This window comes from Platichthys flesus, chromosome 12, assembly GCF_949316205.1.
Source record: "Platichthys flesus chromosome 12, fPlaFle2.1, whole genome shotgun sequence".
NCBI classification, from domain to species: domain Eukaryota; kingdom Metazoa; phylum Chordata; class Actinopteri; order Pleuronectiformes; family Pleuronectidae; genus Platichthys; species Platichthys flesus.
The window spans coordinates 14,100,108-14,123,917 of NC_084956.1; the positions used below are offsets into that span (position 1 = coordinate 14,100,108).

General features: G+C 42.8%; 1 protein-coding gene across 1 annotated transcript in view; it reads left to right on the plus strand.

Moving 5' to 3' along the window:
* The window catches only part of itga9 (integrin, alpha 9), a 50,796-nt gene that overhangs the window by 19,462 nt on the left and 7,524 nt on the right, over positions 1 to 23,810 (plus strand). Inside the window, exons 16-26 of the mRNA XM_062400789.1 lie at positions 13,610 to 13,762; positions 14,602 to 14,678; positions 15,090 to 15,237; positions 20,106 to 20,192; positions 20,419 to 20,498; positions 20,659 to 20,742; positions 21,180 to 21,288; positions 21,392 to 21,499; positions 23,094 to 23,219; positions 23,385 to 23,504; positions 23,601 to 23,696. Coding sequence (XP_062256773.1) covers positions 13,610 to 13,762; positions 14,602 to 14,678; positions 15,090 to 15,237; positions 20,106 to 20,192; positions 20,419 to 20,498; positions 20,659 to 20,742; positions 21,180 to 21,288; positions 21,392 to 21,499; positions 23,094 to 23,219; positions 23,385 to 23,504; positions 23,601 to 23,696 — 1,188 coding nt within the window. The remainder of the gene's footprint in view (positions 1 to 13,609; positions 13,763 to 14,601; positions 14,679 to 15,089; positions 15,238 to 20,105; positions 20,193 to 20,418; positions 20,499 to 20,658; positions 20,743 to 21,179; positions 21,289 to 21,391; positions 21,500 to 23,093; positions 23,220 to 23,384; positions 23,505 to 23,600; positions 23,697 to 23,810) is intronic.

Consider the following 23,810-nt stretch of genomic DNA (forward strand, 5'->3'; position numbering starts at 1 on the left):
TTTTGTTGGTGTGCCATAGTATGGTTTTGGTTTTCCATGTTATTGTGTGAGGCGAAGCAGTTGTAGTGAAATAGATTGAATGTTTGTAGAATTATTCACGTGCAAGCGGATACCTCAGTAATTGAACTTTATTATAGTGCCAGTGAGAACAAAAGCCTGGAAAAGCTGTGGCTCAGGAGGGAGAGTGGGTCGTCTACTAACCTGAAGGTGGGTTTTTCCAAGTGGCCTTGGGCAAGACACTGATCCATTGCCCCTGGGTGAATGTGAGATAGAAAAGACTCACTTGTATTGTAAATCGCTTTGAATGGTCACTAAGACTATTCATAGAGACAATTCTTTAATGGGGGCAGTGGAGCTGGAGCCAATCCCAGCTGACATTGGGCAAGAGAAGGGGTGCACCCTTAACAAGGTCACCGGCAAGTCACAGGGCGAGCATACAGAGACACACAACCATTCACACTCACAACTACGCACAATTTGATCTCCAATTAACAATTTGCAGACATATTAACTCCACACAGAAAGACTCCTGGCCAAACAGGGATTTTGAACCAAGAACGTTCTTGTTGTGAGGCAACACTGTTAACCACTGTACCAACTTGGACAAGAAAGGTGCCACTGTATATAAATGCAGTCCATTTACCATTTACACTACAATAGTTGGTGGAAATTAGGATTAACGTAATCTAAAGATTTAAGACTCTAGCCCAGATTAATAAAACTCTCAGGACATATCTCCACCAAGGCCTACAGTGCCCTTATGAAACCACATTTTAATTTACTACATCAACATTTTTTATTAGATCGTCAACAAATGCACATATACAAATTGTTTTCTGAGAAATCAACGAAAATGCTTATCACGCAATGTTAGAGAAAATGTAAGAAAGTCCTAGTTCTGCGTCCTGATCTGCACCAATCCGGGTTTTTACATGATCGGTCATAACCCACCCATCCACAAAAGGTAGTTATTATTTAATTAAATCCTTCTAACTCAAAACAAAACAGATGAACAACAAACAGATGAAAACATAACGTCCTTGGTGAAAGTAAAAAGATCATGTTCTATACTATGCATACTCTGTGTGAAGTGGAGTTTATCATTGGATCGCCTAGTTTACCAGTGCAGCAGGTGTAATGTCAACATTACAGAGTGTTGTATATCTTATTCCAAACAATAAAACATTCCTTATCAATTGTGTCACATGCACTTTGGCTGCAGGCTGGATTTTACAGCTCACTCCACTTTGATTTATCGCCCGTCTCGGTAAGCACGGTTTAAGTATTCCTCTGTTGGACGTCCAGCACTTTTTCCCAGATCGCAACTCATGGTTTGTTTACATTTTTGGCGGTTCATCCATCGTCGTGGACGTGTTTTGTCCTCCAGCGGTCGCAGCACACGTGAGCCTTGAACTCGTGCCAAGAGCCACTTCCATTTGTGGTCACGAGTGGCATGATGCCACGCTGTAGATGCAGCAGGGTCTCCGTGGAGGAGCTAAAATAGGCAGCCTGGGCCCTGCCTGTAACAGTTGTCTGTTTAATTTAGCATGTAAAGTATCCTGCTCACTTTCCTCTGGCCTATATCCCACTGAGTGTGTGTCCCATATATCTCATGTCCCCCGAACGCTCGCTTGGCACCAGCGGAGTATTTAAAGCTCCATCAAACTTTATTCTGAAGACTGCTGTTGTTATGAGGCATCTGCAGGATGAATATCTATTTGTGAAAGCTAAATGCATTTATGGCATCTGCAAGTCTCCAGTTGCCGTTGACTGAATGGAAAAATTAGATTATGCCGACATGTTGGATTTGAGTACAACACTACATGAGAGCTTCAGCGCGGGTTGATGGAGAAATTATGTTCTATGAAGTAAAATGAGGAACCAGAATACTTGTAGGATTATCTCTGGAAATTAAGTTGGAAGGCAATAATGTTTAAGGCTAATTTGGGCTCAATTGGCTGGATAATCAATGTTTTATATCCTTTATTAAAAAACAAATCCGGGAAGACAAATGATAAACTGCATTTTTGTAATTTAAAGAGAATAAATCTGTCCTGTGTTTGGGTGCATTATCAAGTTCATTAATGTCATTTCAGCTTATCTAACATGCTGCTTGTATCCACAAATGGTCATTTCTGAAATTGGGGAATTTGATCTGATCGGAAACAGATAATGTTCAAGATATTGATTTTATTGGCATTGATGAATGTGCCTAAAGGAGCCTGATCCATGAATCACCGTCTGGGAAAACATTGAAAGTCTTGAGTAACTCTTTCGCAATGTTGAAGAATGTGATAAAACAAATTCCCGGATCCTCCCCAAACTTTAATGGGTTATTTCCTGGCCCATACTGCATCCTTGCACCAAGTTTTATAGAAATCCGTTCAGTTGTGTTTTTTGTAGTCTTGCTTACAAACAAACAAACAAAGGGAAACTGTTTTAACAGATATTTTACTTGTTGCTTTCCCTCAGTGTATTCAGTGCCGGACAGGGAGCTGTGGCTCATACCATGTAACGACAATGTAAAAAGATCTGTACGATTAAAATGATGTAACTCACCGACACTGTGATACTCTTATCAGTGATTGACAGCCTATATGACATCATTTGAGGTGTGTTATGTGGTTAAATCCTTTAATCTGGTCCTCAAAGTCAGGCCAGAAGAACGTGAATAATTGTTTACACTTACTGTTTGACCCAAGTCTGATCCCGACAGACAAACAGGAAGCTCTGGAAAGCAAAGCAAAAACAGGAGTTCCTGTCACTGAAATCCAAAGACAGACAGGAGTCCCAGAGCAGTGTCTGGCACGTGGAAACCCGGAGCTGGGCCGCTGCCACACTGCCGGCTTTGTCTGCCTCCTTACAGTTCAATAGAAACATGCAATTCCCTTGATGCTGTTCCCCTGGTTTCATTTAGCTCGGGCCAAGAGAGCTGATACAATGAAGTATATAGCAGGGAGTTAATGAAACCCAGCTGTCTGCTATTACACATGGCAGCACCCGCAGTATTTATACAGAACACAATGAAAAAAATGTATTACAAAAATAATAGAGGGGTGCACTGTTAAGATAAATCAAGTGTAAAATGTCATAGACGCTGCGACATAGATACGTTCGTCTGAATGCTTGGTCTGCAGGTATGTTGATAGTATAAACTGGACACTAAGGAAGAGCTACCCAGGTTAATTTTAGCTCGGGGTAATATTTTGGTCAGGATTTCCCTACATGGTCATGCCAGAGTGAACATTCAACAGTTCCACAGGCTTGTTTTGGGAGAGCACAGACTCCGACAGGCTTTTGTTACAGTAAAACAAAACGATTCCTCGTGAAGTTCATGAATTTGCACTGAAAATGGAAGTGCGGTATTACTTGTGGTTATCGCTGCTCGTGAGTCCTAGTTCTACTTTGTTGTCGCCGAAGTAAATCCGTCGTTGTTGCTTTTATCGAGACGTGACCAGAGGTTGGGCAGATTTGACGACATGTTGATTTTGGCAGCAAAGCATGCCGGGCAGAAATGTTTCCAGAGTCCCTCGGCCGCATCGCTTCGGTGGCCGCAGTGAAAGAGTTTCTCTCGCCATGTTTCCCGGTTAAACATGTATGTGGTCAGAATGTGATAATTTGAAGGTGCCTGTGCTCAACCACACCAAGTTAACACAAAAGGTCGCTTCATCAAACCGCCATCCACAACGCTTCCATGACCACCTCTCTTTGACTCCACCGCCGTCATTTCCCTCTATTTGACCCGTTTGTTAATATTAGCTTATGACGTTGCGTCAGCATCAAAATCTGCTTCCTGTAAAATTGGGCGAGATCCACCACACAGGAAGTGGAGCAAATATATACAGAGGAAATTTGTTTATAGGCGGGAGCGATGTAACCTTCCCGTACAAATCAGGTGGATTTGACAAATTTGTGTTTTTAGTTTTTATCAGGGGCTTTGTCTAAAAATAAAAGATCCAACAACAACAGCCGAGTAAAGAAATTCCTCTGATTTTGGGCTCAGTGATGAAATCAGCTGAAGGAAGCATGTGGAGACTTCCTCTGCCACAAGGATGGACTCATACACACTGAGCTATATTTCAAAAACTGCACAATCTGAGCTGCTGGTGTCTCATCTACCAGCGGGTGGTTTTCCCCTAAGATTTATATAATACAACAACAAAAGCCTGCAATTACACAGTAGTATTATATAAAATGACAGGACGTGGTACAGGATTCATCAGCTGTGACCTTCTGTAAATGAATCCTCCTCCTTCTTTCACTGTGCTTCTTTAATTTTTTGAACAAGAGCACAGATTACGAGCTTCCTGTTTACACAGAAAGAATCTTTGTCGGGATGTTGAGGGTAGTTCATCTCTCATAGACAGGAAGTCTTCAGATGCTTGTTGTTCGTCCTAAATGGCAACAAAATCCTGATGCCTTCGGTCCAAAGAGTTCAAACCCAATAAAACGCTGTCTCAAATTGCTCCATATTTGCTACTTAGTGTGCTATATTTACCTCCTGCTATTCTATTTGAGTGTCACATTTTTGCGAAAGCTCTTGTTATTTGCGGTGGTAGTATTAATATTCTCCCCATTATTTCCAAAAACATAACACAGACTTAAATGGTGTCTAAATCCACCTTGTTCCCGGTTCTCAAAACACAGAACTGCTTCCTTAAAAGGACCTCATCTGGATTCTTCCTTTTTTCTTTCAGCTCAAAGGTCTGTTTTGCTTCTCAAGGGACCGCGTGCATGTGTCCTTGTGGTGAATCCACACTCATCAGTCAGGTTGCAATGGGTGCATTAGGGGCTTAGAGATAAAAGATGACAGGAGACCCCGGGTCAAGAATTTGGGAAACGAAAAGCCTATCATGCAGGACCTTTTGGACCAATCCACCTCCACGTCTACCCCTGAATTTCGACAGCTCAACTTTAGGGTCATGTGCAATTGTAAAGCCGTGCAATTCCCTCAGATGAGAGTGAAAATAGAACAGACACAAGTAATGTTGAGAGGATCACAGGGTGGGAGCTGAGTGAGGAGGAACCGAGATATGAGGGAACACATCAGTGTATTTACTGGGCCTGGCTTGATTTCAGCTCCAGATATTGCACTAATGCAGCTTTGGTTCGCGTTGGCATTGAATCAAGTCGTTGATAGTAAGCAGTAAAAATAACAAGCTGATGAATAAGGTATGTTTCAGCCGTAAACCCACTCCATATGCCAATTTCCACTGGGGGTAGTGAGGCACCTTTTCTCTCCTCCTTTATAAATCCCAGCTGTGGTTTTAACTGTCCAAGGGTCAAATGTTGAATGCTTTCTTCATGATGCATGCGAGGCCGTAAAAGTTTCCTGTAATTTGTGTTTACGTGACCATTGTTTTAAAAAAGCAGTAAATTCAACACACTCTCCGAGGTGCATATCTCCTTATCTGCTCCTCCTGGGATCTTTATTGAAGGAGAGTCATCTAACTGAGAGTTGGTGTGTGTGTGCTGCAGGTAGTGTGGACAAATAAATGTTTTGCGTGTGACAGTGCAGATGGTTTACGTTTCCTGTCAGTTACGTGATGGTGCTCCGCTGTTTTAGCTGGGAGGAAATATGCGAATACTCATGGGAGACGTTAAAGCACGCAGCCGTATCTACCAACACTCAGTCTGCTCACGGTTAGGTTTTGGTTGATTTACATTTTCATGAAAATGGCGGCCCGAAATTGTTCTCCTCAAAACTTTGAAAAATTTACAGCAGTGCGGCTAAATGTTTCTTTGTGATGCTTCTCTTTTTCCATGTGTGTGAACATGACTAGACCTAGTTTATATATTTTCTCAACTGTGTTTACATTATCCAAAGAATGTTTCCATCAATGACAATTCCACTTTTATTCAAGATAACGGGTCGTTTCATTATGGTCGCCTTTTAATTGCATCATATCTGCTTCTTCTTTAGTTTTGTCTGTCTATGCTATAACTCCCGGCACCAACAACAGATGAGGAAGGGAAAATGAATTGATACATTATCTCATCCATGAACATCATTTGGGCCTGGGTCCCATCAGGTGGATTTTCACAAGCAATGGCAGCATCTCCCATGAGCCCACGCTGCTTCACCACATCATCAAACTCTATTCTATTGTTAGTGTTTTGACTGAGAGACCCAGAGCAACGGAAATAACATGTTGTATATTCAGGGAGAATTCTAACTAGGGACTATTGTCAATATTGGCATTAACAGTGACTGACGACTGCAGTAAAATCCAACTGACACAAATCAGGGAAGAAGTGAGAACAAATTTGACACTTGATTTAAAGACTGGAGAAGATTGAGAATCATTCAAACTTCATGATCATATGAGAGACTCACACTTTCACTATGGCAGCAAGTCTTATGTAAAGATGTATGTATCCATCTTGTCCAATTGCCACAGAAACAAGTGAAGGGTTGTCACTGTCATTCAGAAGAGGTTTAGATTTATTTGTGCAAGAGTTGAAAATATGGCAAAGACGCTCAATGTCCTGTAAATTCACACATTGGTTTTCATTTCTAACTAAATGACCTTAATAAGCAGAGCCATCCCTGGATTAGCTCTCAGGAATAAGTACATATTTGGGGTTGTTTTGTACTAGGCACAGTTCAGTGAGCCCTGAGCTCTACTGTTCTCTTTCTGCTGAAATGCCCTGTCAGTTCAATTTGTTTTTCGGGCACAGTGTGTGTGTCTTTATCCACAACAGGTTGCCGAGTGTGTGAAGTGTGTGATTTATCGGCCCGGCGCCTGAGGCTGGACAGACATCTGAGAATCACTGTCTCCTACTCGCATCAGACAGACTGAAAGATTTTCCAGTGGTTGGAGTAAACATGGCTCATATTGAATGGGAACTGCTTTTCAAAGGCATACTGCATACATTTGGTATGACTGGTAGTGCAGCGTTTTCATATTACTCAGATGTATTTGGGTTTGGACAGGATGAAGGTAATTAAGTGCATTTTTGGTTCATAAGTAACACTTTCCCAGACTTGTTACTTTCACAGATTCGTGTAATTGTTTTGGACAAGACATTTTTTCTAAATCTGCAGTTCATTAAGGTTTTAAAGAGCTTCTCTGTAAAAGCCGACTGATATGGACTTTGGGGCTCCAAATCAGATACCGATACTAAGGAGTCAAACAATTTCTGAAAATATTTAACGGACGTTATTTATCCATATAAATTGAAAACAAAACTGTCAATGATGCTTTTATCAAATCTTTATGACAAAGACATCTAAGTGAGAGCCAGATATTTCCCCCAAAACAGAAATGAAAGAATAAGACACACAGTAATTCATCAACCTCATCTGGAGTTTAGTTGAGGATTTGAAAACTGACCACAACAGCCTGATTGTACAGCCTGCGACCTACTGCTTTATGTCACTCTCACCACTGCTGCAGCTGTTTTCATTGAAGCAGCTCTGATACACTGACTGTGCTTCACATGCCCTGGACCAAGTGGCAGGCAGATAATGTTAGTGTCTACCTATACTGAACCTAGTAGAGCCTTTAGCGGGCAAAGAACCAGATATTTCCCTATGGAATTGTTTCCCTAAACAATCAGTTGATGGAGACGGCGGAGACCAAAATATAGAAAATAGGGGAGGGACTTTTGGACCTAGATTTGCCTGGAGGCCACAAACATTATTCCAAATAAATCAGGTCACTTTAAGTATTGAATATGATAAATATGAAATTCTGTTTAATTTAATTTGCGGATAGGTTCACAATATCAGCTTATATGGTGGGAATATGTCAGTGTCTGGTTCTGTTCTGCTGCTTCCCAAAAGAGTATTTAATACTAAAGAACAGAACAGCCCATGAGTGGACACAGGAAATGAAAGCAAGCACAGCTAATATAACAAAACAATAGAATGGGCACTTGAGGACTTTAACAGTAAAAATCACCACATTGAGATGCAGCTGCATTCAGTCTTACTCAGAAGTCCTTGACAATGTCCTTGAAGAAGGTATTCAGATTGTTTTTAATATCCCATCACTGCCAACACCAGGAGACTAAGGATCACTCTCAATCAAGTAAGAGAGGATCAAACCAATAGACTGTTGAATATGAGGCTGGGCAATGTCCAGATTTAAGAATGAATGATCTGTTGTTTCAAGGAGCCGTGGTGTCAAAGCGAAGCATGTAAAGACTCTGATCTTTCTGTCAAGACACGAGACGAGAGAGATTTAGGAGAACAGGGGATCGTTTTCACTAACTGAGTGAAGCTGTTTATAGTTGACCTCTCCAAAAAAAGGTTTCTAGCTAAAAACAATGCAATGATACTCATTCCTGCTCCTACGTAGTTTGTCATTCTAAACGTCCCAACATCTGCTAACCTATTCAGAGCTGAGCAGCTGCTACAGTATGGTTTGACATCCAGTCAATACAGCAGAGGGATACACACTGAGTTGCATTAACAGTCTTGTCTATTTTCAAGGACGTCTTTAATGTGCTGCAGTTACTGTAAATGCTTTCAATTTCAAGTTGTCTCCATTAGTCTCAGTAAACACACTAAACCCCAACCTTTGACAGGCTGAACCAAGTCATCACTTAGCTAAAAAGCTTTTTCCATTCAAACCAAGAATCCCTGGAGTTTAGCCCTTGAATGAAATGGCCTCAACCTGCAAGTCATCCAAACACGCACCGTCCTTAAAAGGAGTGCTGTGTGCACGTTTGCTTCACAAGTTAATAAAGACTTCCTGTGACCGAGCCCCTTAGGCTGTACGCTGTTCAGAGAATGGTTTGGCTGAGAGAGGGGCTCTTGTGCATTGCAGCCAAGCGTGGTGCGTTTAAAGTGAGGATCAGAGGGTTTCGCAGCCTGACGTCATCCTCCAGTCACCCACCACGCTGGAGCTGCTCTGCATGAAGGGGGCAGCTTGGTACGTTGCCATCTTGTTGATCAGATTAACATGTGAGAGAATCAGAGCTCGCAGCAGCGGAGAATAACTCCTGCAGCTCAACCAGAGTTCAGGGTGAAATCTATCAAATATGTTCAACTTAGCCAGATTCATTCATGCACCAGCAGTGTGTATGCTCTCAAAAACAGACGCAAGCAGGGAAAAAGTCATATATGCTGCAGAGAGGGAAATCGAGGGGAAAGAATGGCTGGAAAGGGGGGGGCGAATTCAGCCCCTGCAGTATTAAATAAATGAGTCCTGAGTGTGAAGATAAACACAGAGATAGTATATTGGCAAAGACCTTGTTCCACAGAGATCTTTGCCAGGTGAAGGTTTAACTCCCACTTGTTTTCTTTCAAAATATGCAGGGGTAGCTAGCTGTCCTCCATGCCATGAGTTAACTAAATGAATATGCATTCTGGGAGGAAGAGTTTGTATCAAGTGAGTCATTAATGTTCCCAACTGCTGTCCATGCAGATTTTCAACCCATTGTTGAGAATTTACAGTTTCCAAAGAACGCTGGAAACTGCTGGAAAACAGCCGCTTCCTATTGAGTGTGCTGGCATCTCCAGTTGTGTGACTGGAACCAATAATTATACATTTTCTAAGTGACCATGCCGGAAATGTACCTTTTCTACTGGCAGTATTTTTTAAGTTTCTCACAGAAATACATGCACCCGACATTATGAATGGGACTGAAACATACACTGTTAAATCAAACACTTCTTTATCCTCCAACTATCCACAAAACGAGTCAAAATATTGTAGATACTAATGCTAATATTTCTTGGGCTAATGGCGTCATTTGGAAACAGTGGGCACAGATGAGATCAAGGGATGGAGCCGCGGTATTGAAGTTGCGCCGATACACACATTCAACCAATCAGGAGTAGGTCTCAGCTATCTTGAGTCTTATTTATCACATCAAACAACTAATCAAAACAAAAACTTTTGGAAAAAATAGCAAATGAACATAGATCAATATGAGAGGAACCACCTACAATGATAGACATTTGATGCTGTCTGTATTTTTACTTTTTAGTTTTGGCCCATGTCCCATTCATTAACATGGAGGAGGCAAGTATAGTATTACCCATACAGCAGCCAGCCACTAGTGTTGAAGACACTTTGGCTCTACTTTTGCGTCCATCTTTATATACAGTCTGTTTACAGAAAGAATCACATAAACTGCACGACGTCAGCATTGTAAAATCCGCCTACAGGCTTCTGATTGGTCGATTGCTTCTCAAAGCACTTGACACAGTCATTAATGAACACAACTACAGATCTATTTTAATCTTATCTTACATTGGCTAACATTAGTTAACTTTATCGTACATCTATCATATGTAAAAGGAAGGATGTTTTATTTATATCTTTCAATTATCATATACTGTTGCTTTAAAACTGTTAAAAACTAATATAAACCTGCTGTTTCATGTGTCCACTCTCGTTGTTCTGACCTTTAAGAAGCATAAATCCCAGCATTGTTCTGTGTGATCTGAGATCAGGGACACACCCTGCTGCCTTTATGTTTGAATGTGTAGTAAACCAGTGGGAGCCTTTGAGCTGAAAATGACCTGTGACAAAGTTTTCTCTTGTGAACTCCCCGTCATGTAAGGAGCAGTTGTTCAGTTTCTTCCCATTAAATAATGTGTGGCAGGCAGTTAACACCAGCCGTTTCCCTTCTCAGCTGGAGCTCAGGAATTCCTATGTTCCATAAATAAACGAATTAAAAGCAGGATCGGGAGGTAGTAAATGAGAGGAGCAGGGGGTAAATGCGGGACGGGGCAAATGGCCGCATTGATAAAGGGATAATAAAAACTTAGGGCCAAGTGTTACTGAACAGCCGCCGACACTTTTAGTTTGAGCCCGCTGTGAGTCTTGGGGGCTCCCCAGTTAGTGAGCAATCTGTGCTTCAAGAAGAAAACCATCCTGTATCTTTATAATAACATATGCTCTGTTAAAAAATGTGGAAAACCCTCAATGTCAAACTGGTTTAATGGAAGGATTGGGCCTGTTTACTTGTGCATAAAAGTCCCTCTTAAAGAGTGAGATTGTGCAAACACACATTTCATTTCAGGTCATTATGCCCTTCGGTTCCCCTGTGGCCTGTGAAAATGTGAGATAAGCGGTGGGAGTTTGGGGCTGGAGACCCGAGCAGCGAACTCCCAGGGGGTCAGTTCACTCGGAGGCCAGAGGACAGGGGCCATTTCAGGCATTCTGCTTTAATGGCCAACTGAGGCTGAGGAGTCTGCCAGTGCCACGCATAGTCTACCACCTCCTGTCCAGCGCTGACTCCCACACTATGTCATGTTACCTCCCAGCTGAGCCGACACACTAGCAGAACAACACCACCTCTGTAAGTCCAATGAGGCATGGATCGTACTCCAGGGATGGATGTGAGGTCAATGACTTTTTAAGAGCTTTGTTACCCAGCCTTACTTGACCACTGCTACTGTTTCAGTGGGTAGTTTGGGCCCAAGATTAACTCCAAAGAACAAGTAGGACATAAAAAGTTTACAACCGTATCTGCTGGTTACAAGAAAACTGCAGATCTAACCAAGTTTATTAAGATAAATAGTAGTTGGTATTGTCTTTAATAGAAATTGATTATCCTGCACATATTGATTATCGTTGTCTTGTCTAACTACATTTGACTTATATTTAACAATATAAGGTACTTCTCTATAAAGCATCCGCTTCAAGCATATAGAATCCTTATTTTAAACATTAGTTTTTCAAGACAGAAACATCACATTTTTAACAATGATTTAATTTCCCCTTGGTAAAGTTACACTGAAAATCACTGCTCAGAGGGAAAGCAGTGAGTCTTTAATTGTTTACATCTCTTTACATTATTATCACACAATTCGATCATTGCAAAATAAACATCCTTTTCTGGTGCAGAAATAACTGATATGGTAACTGGGTAATGCTCTCGCCTTTTTCTGTCCACTGTCCACTCTGCTTAACTGGAAGCATTATAAGCCTATATATGGTTAAAATGTACTGTGATACCAATTCTAGTCTTAAGCAGTGCAGGTAGTGACTGATAACTGTTTTTGCCTCTTATCGGAGTCGTGTGAGCTGACTGCTGAGAGGATTTCGTACTGCAAAGCCGGACAAAAATGTACACTGCTGTCGACTCAGCTGCTGCTGATACCTGCTCAGCATCAGCTTGTTAGCGCTGTCATTGTGAATATGTTAACATTGTGATTTTAACATGAAGGTCAAAGCGCTGCTGTGTGAAGAGTTCAGCCCCACAGAGCTGGGAATGGCTGCAGACGCTCAAAATGGGTCAGGTCGGAGGTTTTAGTCCTCTTGAATAGGGCCAAAGGTTTGGTTCCAACATAGCCTTTTGCTGCGAGTCCTCCTGATTCTCTCTCCCATCTTATGTTTGCACTGCAAAAATATCTTTAGAGTATCAACAAAAAATAAATATATACATTTTTCAAATATGCATATTGGCAGTCTTCTGATCTTTTTTGAAAGAAAAGTGAATATCTTTAGGTTTTGCACTTAAAACTCCCAGAAAAGTTCTCAGTTAAACTAAAAACTGATTAATCAAAAGAAAAACCGATTCACTTACAATGATTTAGCCATATTTTTGTCTGTCAGTCTAATAATGAAAATCAGATTTTTCATTATTTCAGAAAACGCAGCATGTTTTATCTGTGTGCAGCACCGTTTCCCAAATGAGCCCCAAACCTTCTGTTTTTGTCTACTCATGTCCTGCACTGACGGCCGCTCCTTCCTGCTGTAACTCCCTCACTTGTTGATGAGTTGGGTGGGTCCTCCGCTGCTGTTGCCTAAATGTGTTCAAAGCCGACCGGCCCTGCCAAAGAGGATGGGTGGAAAAACACTCTGATAACAGACAAAAGAGAGAGAAAGGGCAAAAGTACGAGTGGCCAGCCGAAAACACAGGGAAGCCCTTTGTGTTGACCTTGTGGGTTCGGCTCCGTGTCGGCAGACATCAGTTGGGCAGAGGGGCACAGGTTGCCCGCTGTATGATAGCGGCAGCTTCTAGGCATCACTTTCAGAGTGAGACCAACCGAGCGGCCTTCAAAGAGCCGAGTGGAGCTGTGATAGAAAGGAGAGACGAAAAAGCAACATTCGTATCTGCTTTTCCCATGTCTTTATTTCAGCGCTGTCATCTAATGAAGATATGGGGTTTGATCACGTTCAAGCTCGGTTTTCATTTTGTCTGCATTGTTTCCAAGACGCATGCCAAATCCAACACTTCTTCTGTGGTCTCACATGGAGCTGCCAGAAACTGCACAGATAGCTCTCAGAGGCAGTGCCAGCAGGTTTTTATTTTATAAGAAGGTCCATGTGTTCGCTCTGCCGAGAACGGTGGCCCTCATTCTACTGCTTCAGCAAAAGGAGTCTGATGTAATTGATGAGTCGTGTCGCACGGCCATTAAAACCAGTAGAGATGATTCTGTGGTTTATCGTTGACTTACATGTGCAATCATCCATGTGGATCTCTGGCTCGGTGATTGATAACATTATATCCCGACTGTGTGATCTCATAATCTGCAGTGCAATCTGTGTGTGCGCCCAGTGTCAATTGGAGAAAGATGTTGAATTGCTATAATCGCCCAGGGCTCTCACAAGTCATTGCTTTGAGGTTGAGATTAGTTTTAACAGTTTTGTGTATGTGTTCGTTGGATTAGACCTTTTATGTTTGTCCATGTTCCCTGCAGAAAGACGTGAAGGACGTGTTCACCGCCATCACGTTCGAGGTGGCGTACAGCCTCGGGAAGCACGTGCTGGCCGGACACCAGGAGCGAGACCTGCCCGCGCTCACGCCTGTGCTGCGATGGAGGAAAGGAAACAAGATCGCAGTGAGGAATGAGGTGAAATAACGATCAGTAGCACGTAGATATTCAGTGTCCAAACTTTAAATGTAGCTTCTGAAAAATAGGTCTTAAAGATGTGTAGGGATGACCAAAAAACATTCTAGCCCTAATATCATGTAGCTCATTTATTGTTCTGAGCAAGACAGGCATCAAAGAGGATTTCTTTCCCCAGACCGAAGCTTCTTCATCCAGCTAATGTATCATTCTGCATTTTTATTAAGATTGATATCACACGACTTACAACAGCATTTGTTTAACGTTAATCCTCCTCCTGTACTCAGAGGATCCCAGTTGCTTTCAATCAATCCTGATACAGTTCATCACCTCAGCTGCTTCTGAACGTGAACCCCTCGCCCACACCTGACACCTTGCAGCGCCACAGAAGGAATGAAGGAAATAGCTCAAAATTGAGGTTATAATGATTCAGTGTTAGTTACCAGCTTATTATTGTCTGTGTTAGCTTTTCTTGAGTGGAATCCAAAAAAGACCGGTTCATTTATTTGCTTTGCAACCACCTCTAACCTGCCCCACATGTGTTTCCCCCCACTGTCTGCACTTCTCGCTAAAGCGGCGGGATTTGCGTCTCTCAGCAGCTACAGAATCCATTCATCTGAAACTCATCGAAGTCGAACGCTCAACTGCGAGTTCCCTTTCAGGGTTGAGCCTCAAACCAAAGACCACCCTGCGACTAATTAAAAGAGAGAGTCAAAGAGTCTTGGCCCTTCTGCTGTATGGCTCCAACATCAGCACAACACTGCCCCCTAGTCTGAACATGGAGTTGGTGGGTTGTGAGCATGAGCTCATCTGAACTGTGTACTTTGCTGTTTCCTCTCCAGACGTGGTTCGAGAAGAACTGCCTGTCGGACGACTGCGCCGCAGACTTGAGGCTTCATGGGAAACTGTTGCTTTCTGGGTAAAAAAACAAAACAACAACCTCTGACCTCACTGTTTAAATTCTCTGCCTTTGTCTTTTCTTCCAGTGCAAGCTGACGTCATAGGCCATGTGGGTGTGGGTAGTGGAGCCATGACACATGCTTGGAGGATATCCATATGTTTTTCCATAGCTAGGGAGTTCCCTTTCTTTTTTATTGTGGATCATCTGCTCCCTGTATGAGTTTAGTAAAGGTTTACGTCTGTCATGGTAACCAGTTGCAACATTTATTACTACTTGAAGATCACTTCTCTTTGTTTACTCCTCAAAGTAAAACAAACTCAGATGCCGTCTTGATAGAAATATTTGCCCTCTCCCTTCCTTTAACATCCCGCATTTATTTATAAGCAGTTTGTTTATTTTCTGAAATTGTTTACTTCATTTCCCCATCAGGCTTTACAGCAAACCCCACTTAGCCCTTGGCGGAGTGAGGAACGTCTCTCTGAACCTGACCATCTCCAACGCTGGAGACGACGCCTACGACACCAACATCTACTTCAACTTCACCCGAGAGGTTTTCTACATCAACTTCTGGCAGAAGGTCAGTTGTGGCTCTTGGGGAATCAGCTGTTGATTGTTTTTTTTCTTGTGCTCATGTTAATTCCTGAAAGCTGAACCCAAAGTAGAAATGTTACATGTGACCATATTTTACACACTCAGGTGAATATCTTTAGTTTTTCCACTGGGGACGTCCATTTTCTCAAAGATGGTTTATTTAAAAAAAAAAAAAAAGACTGATTATATGTCAGGAGCGCAGCCTAAACAGTGAAGCGTAGAATCTGGGAGATCTGGGAGAGGACAGTTGGATTTAAAGCCGTGTCTGAGCCATAAACGCAGCCCCGATGAAAGGATAAAGAGCAGGCGAGCCACAGCAGCAGGAACTGCAGCTGTCGCATGTCAGACATCAGCTCCTCTGGCTGACCTGTCGTAGGCTTCTCTGAATCGTACAAGACAGACGCAGCGTGTCTGAAACATACGAGCTGTGTGCATGAGAACAAATCCCGTTATTTTTATTACCTCAAGCTTCATGCATGCACTGTTCCAATGTCGTTATTCATGTTGTCATGACAAAAACGACACAGATGTAAAATGAATAGAACATATGATTACGTGTCAGGGAGCTTTCACACCTCGTTTTGGTCCAGACCTTTGGACTTTTCAGTTTGTCCGAACCAACTTACAGGTGTGAAAGGTGGCTTGACCAACAGACCAGAGTTTGGGATGTGAAGTTAAAATACAACGAGAACAAAACCTAAGGTTGTTGGAGAGCAGGAGAGTGAGAGAGTGACTCTCGTAGGAAGTTTGGGCTTTTATTTCCTGGAGGTCACCAGCCCCAGGGGATTAACTCCCCTCATAAAGTCAGGGTCTCATGGGGTGACACCGGCATCATAGGGAATGTCATAAAAGACCAATGGAGTAGGTTTGCAAATTTTTCCCAGGTATTGATCAAACCTGCTCCTCACACTCGTCGACCTCTAACGGAACAACAGTCTGTTAAAGAACTATCTGCCCCCTACCATCCCACGTTAAACCTGATTGATTTTCCTTTCACTGCCTGTGGATGGATTTCACAGCGCCCACCTCTGCCTCCGCCTCACGTCTGTTTGCTCACTTGTTGCAAAGAGCAGCAGCAGATCGGCTCGCAGCTGACAGAGAGAGACGCCACGTCAGAAAGCGCCCTGCATGGGTTCAGCAGCTCAGATACTGCAGGGCAGGGGCCACATCAATCAGCAGGGCCCCCCCCCCCCCTTCCCATAATGGACCCCGTGTTTATCCTCCAGCTGGCTCGCCCCCCCCAGTGATGGATAGGACCATCTCTGTCAAGCTCCGAACTCGTGACATGATTTAAAACCCCCCAACAAAGCTGAAATTGAATTTATATAGAATACATGCTGCAGGCAAATATTAGAATAACAGCGCTTCAGTCTCCGTTTCATAGCTAATCTACTTACCCAGGCTCACATTAAGTGTCGGGTTTCCAGGAGCCACAGAGGCTTGTTGTGTTTGGGGAAACTGATAAGTCGGGACGGACCTGCTGCACAAAGGGGACAGGAAGTGAGGAGATGACAAAGAGGCCACCGGGCAGATTTGCTGCCATATGCTCCTGTTAGACATTTCTAATTACTGCTGGAGAAGCCAGAGCTTGAAATGAAAGTTAGAATCAGCCCCCGTGGCCTTTGCACCAGTGAGCGGAGCATGGACTTCTCCTCTCCTGCTCTCTCAACAGTGGGGCGTGTTACTTCCTCTGTTGTTCTTGCAACACAAGCTGTCAGAGAGCTGCGGCGGTGAATTGGTTTCAGGAGCCACAGCCTCCACTCCCCCGCACCAGCTCCTGTGTTTTCATTTTTTTATCGCCGAAATATTTGAGTCGTCTGTCGTTTTAGAGAAAGAGCTCTGGCCTGATGTTTTTTTTGGCAGAGGTTAAGAATGCAGTTATATACGTTAATGTGACATGACTGGGTCATATTCAATTTTTTTTTTATTTATAGGTGTTTGTACATATATATAGCTTATATTTCTGTGTCATGCCAATGCATTCGGCCCTTCTCTTCTTTGTATCACAAGGCCCCAACAAATTTACACTCACCTACAGTGCATCTTCTTTTTATCTAAAGAAATTCAAACTTACTTTATACGTTACAGGACTATAACAAATCTATAAAGTGATTCAAAAAAAGCTTTTTTCTATTCTTCCATGTCAGTATTACATTAGTCAATAGTTTTTTTAATTTTCATCAACTCAACCAAGCATTTTAAACTATTGGTGTATAAATATTGTGTATACATCTCTATAAGGGGACTTCTTCCTTAATATAAGCAAGCAAGAAAGTAAAGTTTATTTAATACATCTGTTTTCTCAGGTCAAAATAACAATGTGCTTCATATAAATAAAATAACACCAGAAATAAGTGAAGCATAATAACTACAAGCATAAAAAACAACAAAACTTTACTGTGCACATGGTGAGACAAAATAATACATTTGTTTTCAGTGTTTTTTTTAAAGCTTCATCACCTACTGCAGAACATGAGTCTACTTTAACATTTAACACTCCAATGCATCCTGCATTTAGCTGATAATGCTTTTGTTTACTTGTGCTAACCTTTGACCGCTAAACAAATATTATTATGTTGTGGTATTACAGCTTGTTCTTTAGTAAAGAGAGTACAGAGAGTTTGAATATTTGTTCTGCTGCCGACACATGGTGATTTAAAAGTTGGAGCATTGTGGTGAAAGGCCCAGAAATAGGGAATGCAGCTGAGACATATACCTGTGTGAGGAGTGTAAATAAAAGAATGGGATGACTTTGATTTGGAAAGGGTTGAGCAAAGTAAAGCCATGTTTACAAATACCGATGTCAGATCTAACAGGACTGGATGGAGCATGAAGACTAAACCAAGACAAGATCTTTATATACAGTCTGTGTGACGGAGCAGGAGATTCAGAGAGCGGGCCTCCTGCGAATCGTCATCCTCACTGACACACTGCTCCAGCAGAGGCTTCAGCTGACACCAGAGCAGAAGTAAACAAGCCCGCTGTGATACTTAACGGTGCTGCCATTTGTGAAAAGCCCAGCATGCATCTGTTCCTGACACAGACAGAAAGTGAGCAAAGGGAAAGAAAGTGAAGAAGTGCTGAACAAACAGACTTTGTCCTTTGGAGGCCCAACACAAACTGACTGCATGTCCTGAGTGCTCTGCTCCCTCTCAGGGGGGGTGTCAGGTGGGTGATGGGTAAACAGGCCGACTTCCCCAGATCCTGCCCAGCCCCAAGGGACAGGCGGTGTTTGCACAGCAGCATGCAGGAATACAGGAAATAGAGTGAATTCCATCATTGCCAGTTGTGAGCCGTCGGCCCCCGCCCCCCCCCCGCCACCATCACCACCCCCTGAGGGTCTTGCTCTAGTCTCCATGCAAAAGGTCGACGCTGCTTTTTTAAGATGACTTAATGAAGATTGAAGGCACAGCCACACCCCCTGAATCTGCTGAATAAGGGGAATGGGAGTGCAGATGATGCTGTGCACCTCTAGATATGTCAGCAGAGACAACCTTCACACCTCTTTAATCACATTTGGAAACATGTTCTAAACACAGGCTGACACTGGGCAGCGGAACAAGAATGCATATATTTTGTATGACTTACCTTAAGCCCCTTACTAAATCTTCCAGACGCACCCATCTGTCTCTTCTTTTCTTTTCTTTATTTCACTTTTTTTAAAGCATCGCTGCCCTCTTTCCCGCTCCCAGCACACAAGCTCAGCTGACAGACTCCCAGCGGACTCTCTCGCTAAAAGAATTCTTACCCCTCGCAGGGTCAAGGCCCGAGTGTTTACACAGCGCAGCCGGTGAAGCTCCATTTTGTTTAGACAAGCTTCCAAACACACAGCCTGGAGGCCGGCCAATTACACTCCTGCTAGGAAGTGTGTGTGCCATCACTGCTCTGTACATTCTTCATTTAACCTAATTTGGAACTTCAATGTGATATGAGACCCTGTTCTTTAATACGTGAGGTTTTTATCTAACTTTAAACTTTGCTCATACTGTAAATGGTGTCCGGGGTGGGTCTATGTGCAGTTTTTTAAAGCTGCAGCTAAAGACTTTTTTTTTGTTGTCATGTATGTATGTACCTTCTTCTAATCCACAACGTCTGTCAGATTTGGTGTGATTTGGACAAGTGACACGTTCAATTCTCACAAGAGTCGCAGATGCTGATCATCATGGCAGCGACATTCATTAATCACTTCCTCTTTACAATGACTCTACTAAGTAAGAGCACAACATTTGCTTTGTTCCTGCAATGCTTTCTATCGAGCTGAAATGCAGAACTTTTATTTTGGAAAGTTGTGAACTTGGTTCTGATGATTGTTTCAGATGCTTAACTCACCTCTGAAACGTGGAATATATATGCAAAAATGACACCAGCTCAGTAAATCATTCAAACTTATAAGCATCACTTAAACAGTAATAAGGCAAATTCTGTTAATTAAAAACTTTGACTATATAATCTTTATTGCAGATAAACCAGGTAGGATAAACACAGAGTTTTCACTCTGCACCATTGTTTATTAAAAACTCTGCACACATCATCCGCAATAAAAACTGACGGAGGTCTCACTAATCACAATGAATAATTCTGACATATCTCCCGAGCATTAACACAGGCAGGTTTAAAACAGACACTGCACTAGTGTAGTCAATGACATGAAGTGTGAGATTTGCATTGAGTTTACAATCCAAAGCCATTGCCAAAGCTTCTCTCCTGTTATCAGAACTGATTGTGCCCCTTTCCAGTCTGAGTCTTGTCTACTGAGTCTCTTCCTCTTCATGTCTTCTGTTTCCACAATTGTCACCCACTCTGTCTCCAGTCTGTCTGTCTTTATCACTCCCATGTCTATCTGTCTTTTTGCAGGAGGAGAAGGGAATTTCCTGTGAACTCATTGAATTGGACTTCCTCAAATGCAGCGTGGGATTTCCCTTCATGAGAGCACAGACCAAGGTAAGAACACACGCGTGAGTGATTTGGAACTAAATTGACACATGCCTGCAGGCAGTTACAGAGGTTGCTGTTATCACGGTAGAGTGTGTGGCAGTGTTGTGCAGAAGCCACCTGGTGAAAGCATTTGTGCATCTGGATGAAAATTCAGTATCTTGCAGCAAAATACAGAAAACAGTCCAGAGAACAATCAATGACACTCTGGCTTATTCTATCTTTTTCTCTTCAGTATCATTTTGCAGTAATTTATGACACAAGTAAGCTCTCAGGGAAAAACGACACATTGCAGTTCCTAGTTCAAGCAAAAAGGTAAGATCCAACCAAAATATGTTTATTTTCAACAAAATTGCTTCTTTATCCCTATAAATGTTTTGACTTTACTCCCCATAGATGTTTTCTGAATTTAATCCTGTACTTGAATCGATTTACAATAATCCTGAATTACTTTATTCCTGCTTGTTTGTTTTAGCGCCAACCCTGAGCACAAGCTCTCCGACAACAGCTTGGATCTTTCCATCCCTCTGGTTCATGAGACTGACACAACTATTACTGGGTAAGAACAAGAATGTTTCCAGACTGGAGCTGGTTGCCCATCTGCTGGGAGGAGAGGGAGGGATTTTGTCAGGATGGAGCACATCAACTTGAAAGGCCTTATCTCTGAGCGCTTTTATCGTAGCCCTGCTTCACAGAGACGGGAGAGAGATGTAAAACAGCCCAAATCCAGTAGAACTCTGACATCTGATAAGGCCGCAATGTGTGCTGTCTTTAAAGTGAGGGGAGGCTTTAGAGCAAAGCTGGACACATATGACTTACATCTCAGCCCCAAAAGAAAAACCCTGCTGTCCAGCTAATAACATGACTGAAGCCAGAGATTTTTTTAATGACAACAACACAGAGGATAAAGGATATATATTGCGTATTTGAGTAAAAATGTATTATTTAATGTAATGTATCGTCTGGTATCTCTCTCCTGAACACTGTTGTCTGCAGCGTGGTGACACCAAGCTCCTTTGCTTATGGAAATTCCATCGACGCCTCGCGCTTCGTCCAGCTGGAAGACATGGAGTGCAACTTTCAGCCTCTTAATCTCACTTTCCAGGTACAACTTTCTCTGAGTATATCGGATTTTCAAATTTTTTACGGTTTCTTATATATAATATGCTCTCTTTCCCTCGCCCTGTGTCTTTGTGATGTGCTTCCAGGCCATAAACAAGGGGCCCAGTCGGCTGCCTGGCTCCACTGTGGACATCAGGATACCCAACCGGCTGGCTGGCAGCGGAGCTGATATGTTCCACATCATAGAAACACAGGTGGATGCCAACAGCACTCTATCTACATCATTTATCCCGCCCAAATCCTTATTTATTAGTTTACTCACCTGCATGTGGCCACATTTTTGTATTTCTCCAGCTCATGCCTTTCATGGCACAGCTGTTTGTATCCACTCCACCTTTAAGTACAGAAAGCTGCTAAACCTGGCCTCTGTGTCATGGCACGGGCAATTACCTTAGTGTGAGGCACCTCCGGGCCAGTGAAAATCTTAAGTGAAAGTGTTGACGTTGCTACTGAAGCTGTGCAACCATTTTGTCCCACAACAATTTGCATTTAGATAAAGAAACATAATACTCCCACTGGGTTGAAATGTTTTCTTAACCCTTGCTTCGCGCCCTTTCATATAGGTAGATCATGGGGGAGCTCAAGCTGTTAATTGTATTTGCTGTGAATGGGCCGACAGGGTTGACTGTATCCCACCCTCCTAGAGCCCATCTGGAATCACTTTCAGGGGATCAGACAGCTTGCACGAAACGGGAATGGGACACCTGTGGAGCTGGCTACTGCCCCGTACCATCCCCAGCCTCCAACCACACATCATAAACACTGTTAACACCACGTCAAGCCTGTGGTGCACCGGACAGTTGCACACTCATATTTTATAGCCAGATATTATTACGTACCTACACAGACCTCCATTTGTTCGGACATGCTACTGTTGCTCTATATGTTCTAGTTCTTCTCGCTTACTCTGCATTATTTACATCGCTTGTGGGGGGATCTCCCCAAAGGTTAACGTTAGTGTAGCCTAAGACTCCTCACACCAACAATGGTGGCTGAAAGCAGGACATGAGGAAGTGTAGGTAATTAAAGCTCAGGCACGCTGGGTGGTTGAAGAGCAAACAATGAGGAAGGCTGGTGCAGATTTCCACCTCTGGAGCTTCAGGTCAGATTGGGAAGAAGGGAAAGGGGAAGTGTTCCCTTGGGGGGTTCGGGCTGTAAAACAGACACCTCTAAATCACTCCATATGGGAATGCTGTCAGGGAGGGGTACAGGCTTATTGTTGGGGAGAACTTCCTGTGATCACTGGAGACCCGTGACAATAGTGGGATTGGCCTAGTTTCGGCGACAGAATTGTTTGAGTCCACATCTTTGGCGTTGAACCCAGATACAAACCGATCTTTGCCACGTGACAAAAGTCCTGCTTTCACCCCTCTTTTTGGTTGGTTTGTGCGTTTGTGAGCATTACACAAAAACAAAAACACCGATTTCAAAAACTCGGTGAAAGGATGGGACATGGGCTAAGGAAGAATCCATTCAATTTTGGTCAGAACCGTCAGATCCAGTAATTTTTCATCACTTCATTCAACATTGTGCAATTTTGTGTGGATCCAAATGAAACTCTGTGTGGTATCATGGTGGTAAAGGCTTTTTTCAGCCGCTCGTTGGTAACTGTAACTATACCTATAATGTGTTGCTGAGTAACGTAATGTGGCCCAAGCTTTGAGGCTTGATTTAATTTAAGGGGCCTGTTGGGTTTTGAGGGAGGTCTGCACTCTACTGAGTTCTATTCTATTGATTTGACCTAAAGTCAACACAACTCACTTTTTCTCTACCACTGTCACGTTGCAGGTGGCTGATGGTCGAGGAAACTGCACCCTTCACAGGAACCCAACACCGTGCACCATCCCCCAGGACAGAGAGAGCATCTTCCACTCCATATTCGCCTTCTTCACCAAGTCAGGACGGAAAGTCTTGGTAAAAATGCAGCTCCTCGCTTTGCACTTTGACATTTCAGAGTTCACAGACTGTCGACCCCTGAAGAATTCTTTGTTTCTTTTTTTTTGCAGTACAACATCTGTTTATCCCACATGCTTCTTTCTATCCCCTCACTCTCTCTACTCTGTGTTGTTGTTTTTAAAGGACTGTGACCGACCTGGAAGAGCGTGTATGACGGTCTCCTGCAGTCTGGGTCCACAGTTAAAAGAAGAAGCTTTGAGCATAGATATGAAACTTCTGCTTAACACTGAAATTCTTAAGAGGGTAAGAAGCGTGTCACTGGCTTGATACATTTCGTTTTTAGAACATTTTGTTGTGATATCTTAGAACTACAGTGATCCTAACGCTGTTAACCCACAGGACAGCTCCTCGGTGATCCAGTTTGTGACGAGGGGCAGTGTGCAAGTCAATGAAAGGGCAGTGGAGGTGCCAAATGGTCTGTCAGAGGACATTTCTGTGAGTATATCATAGTCAAGGCATCTAACTACACTGACAGCAATAGTACTTATTCTAATTATGCACCAAATGACTGTGATGTATTTCCAGAGCATCAAAAAGCTGGTTTCACTA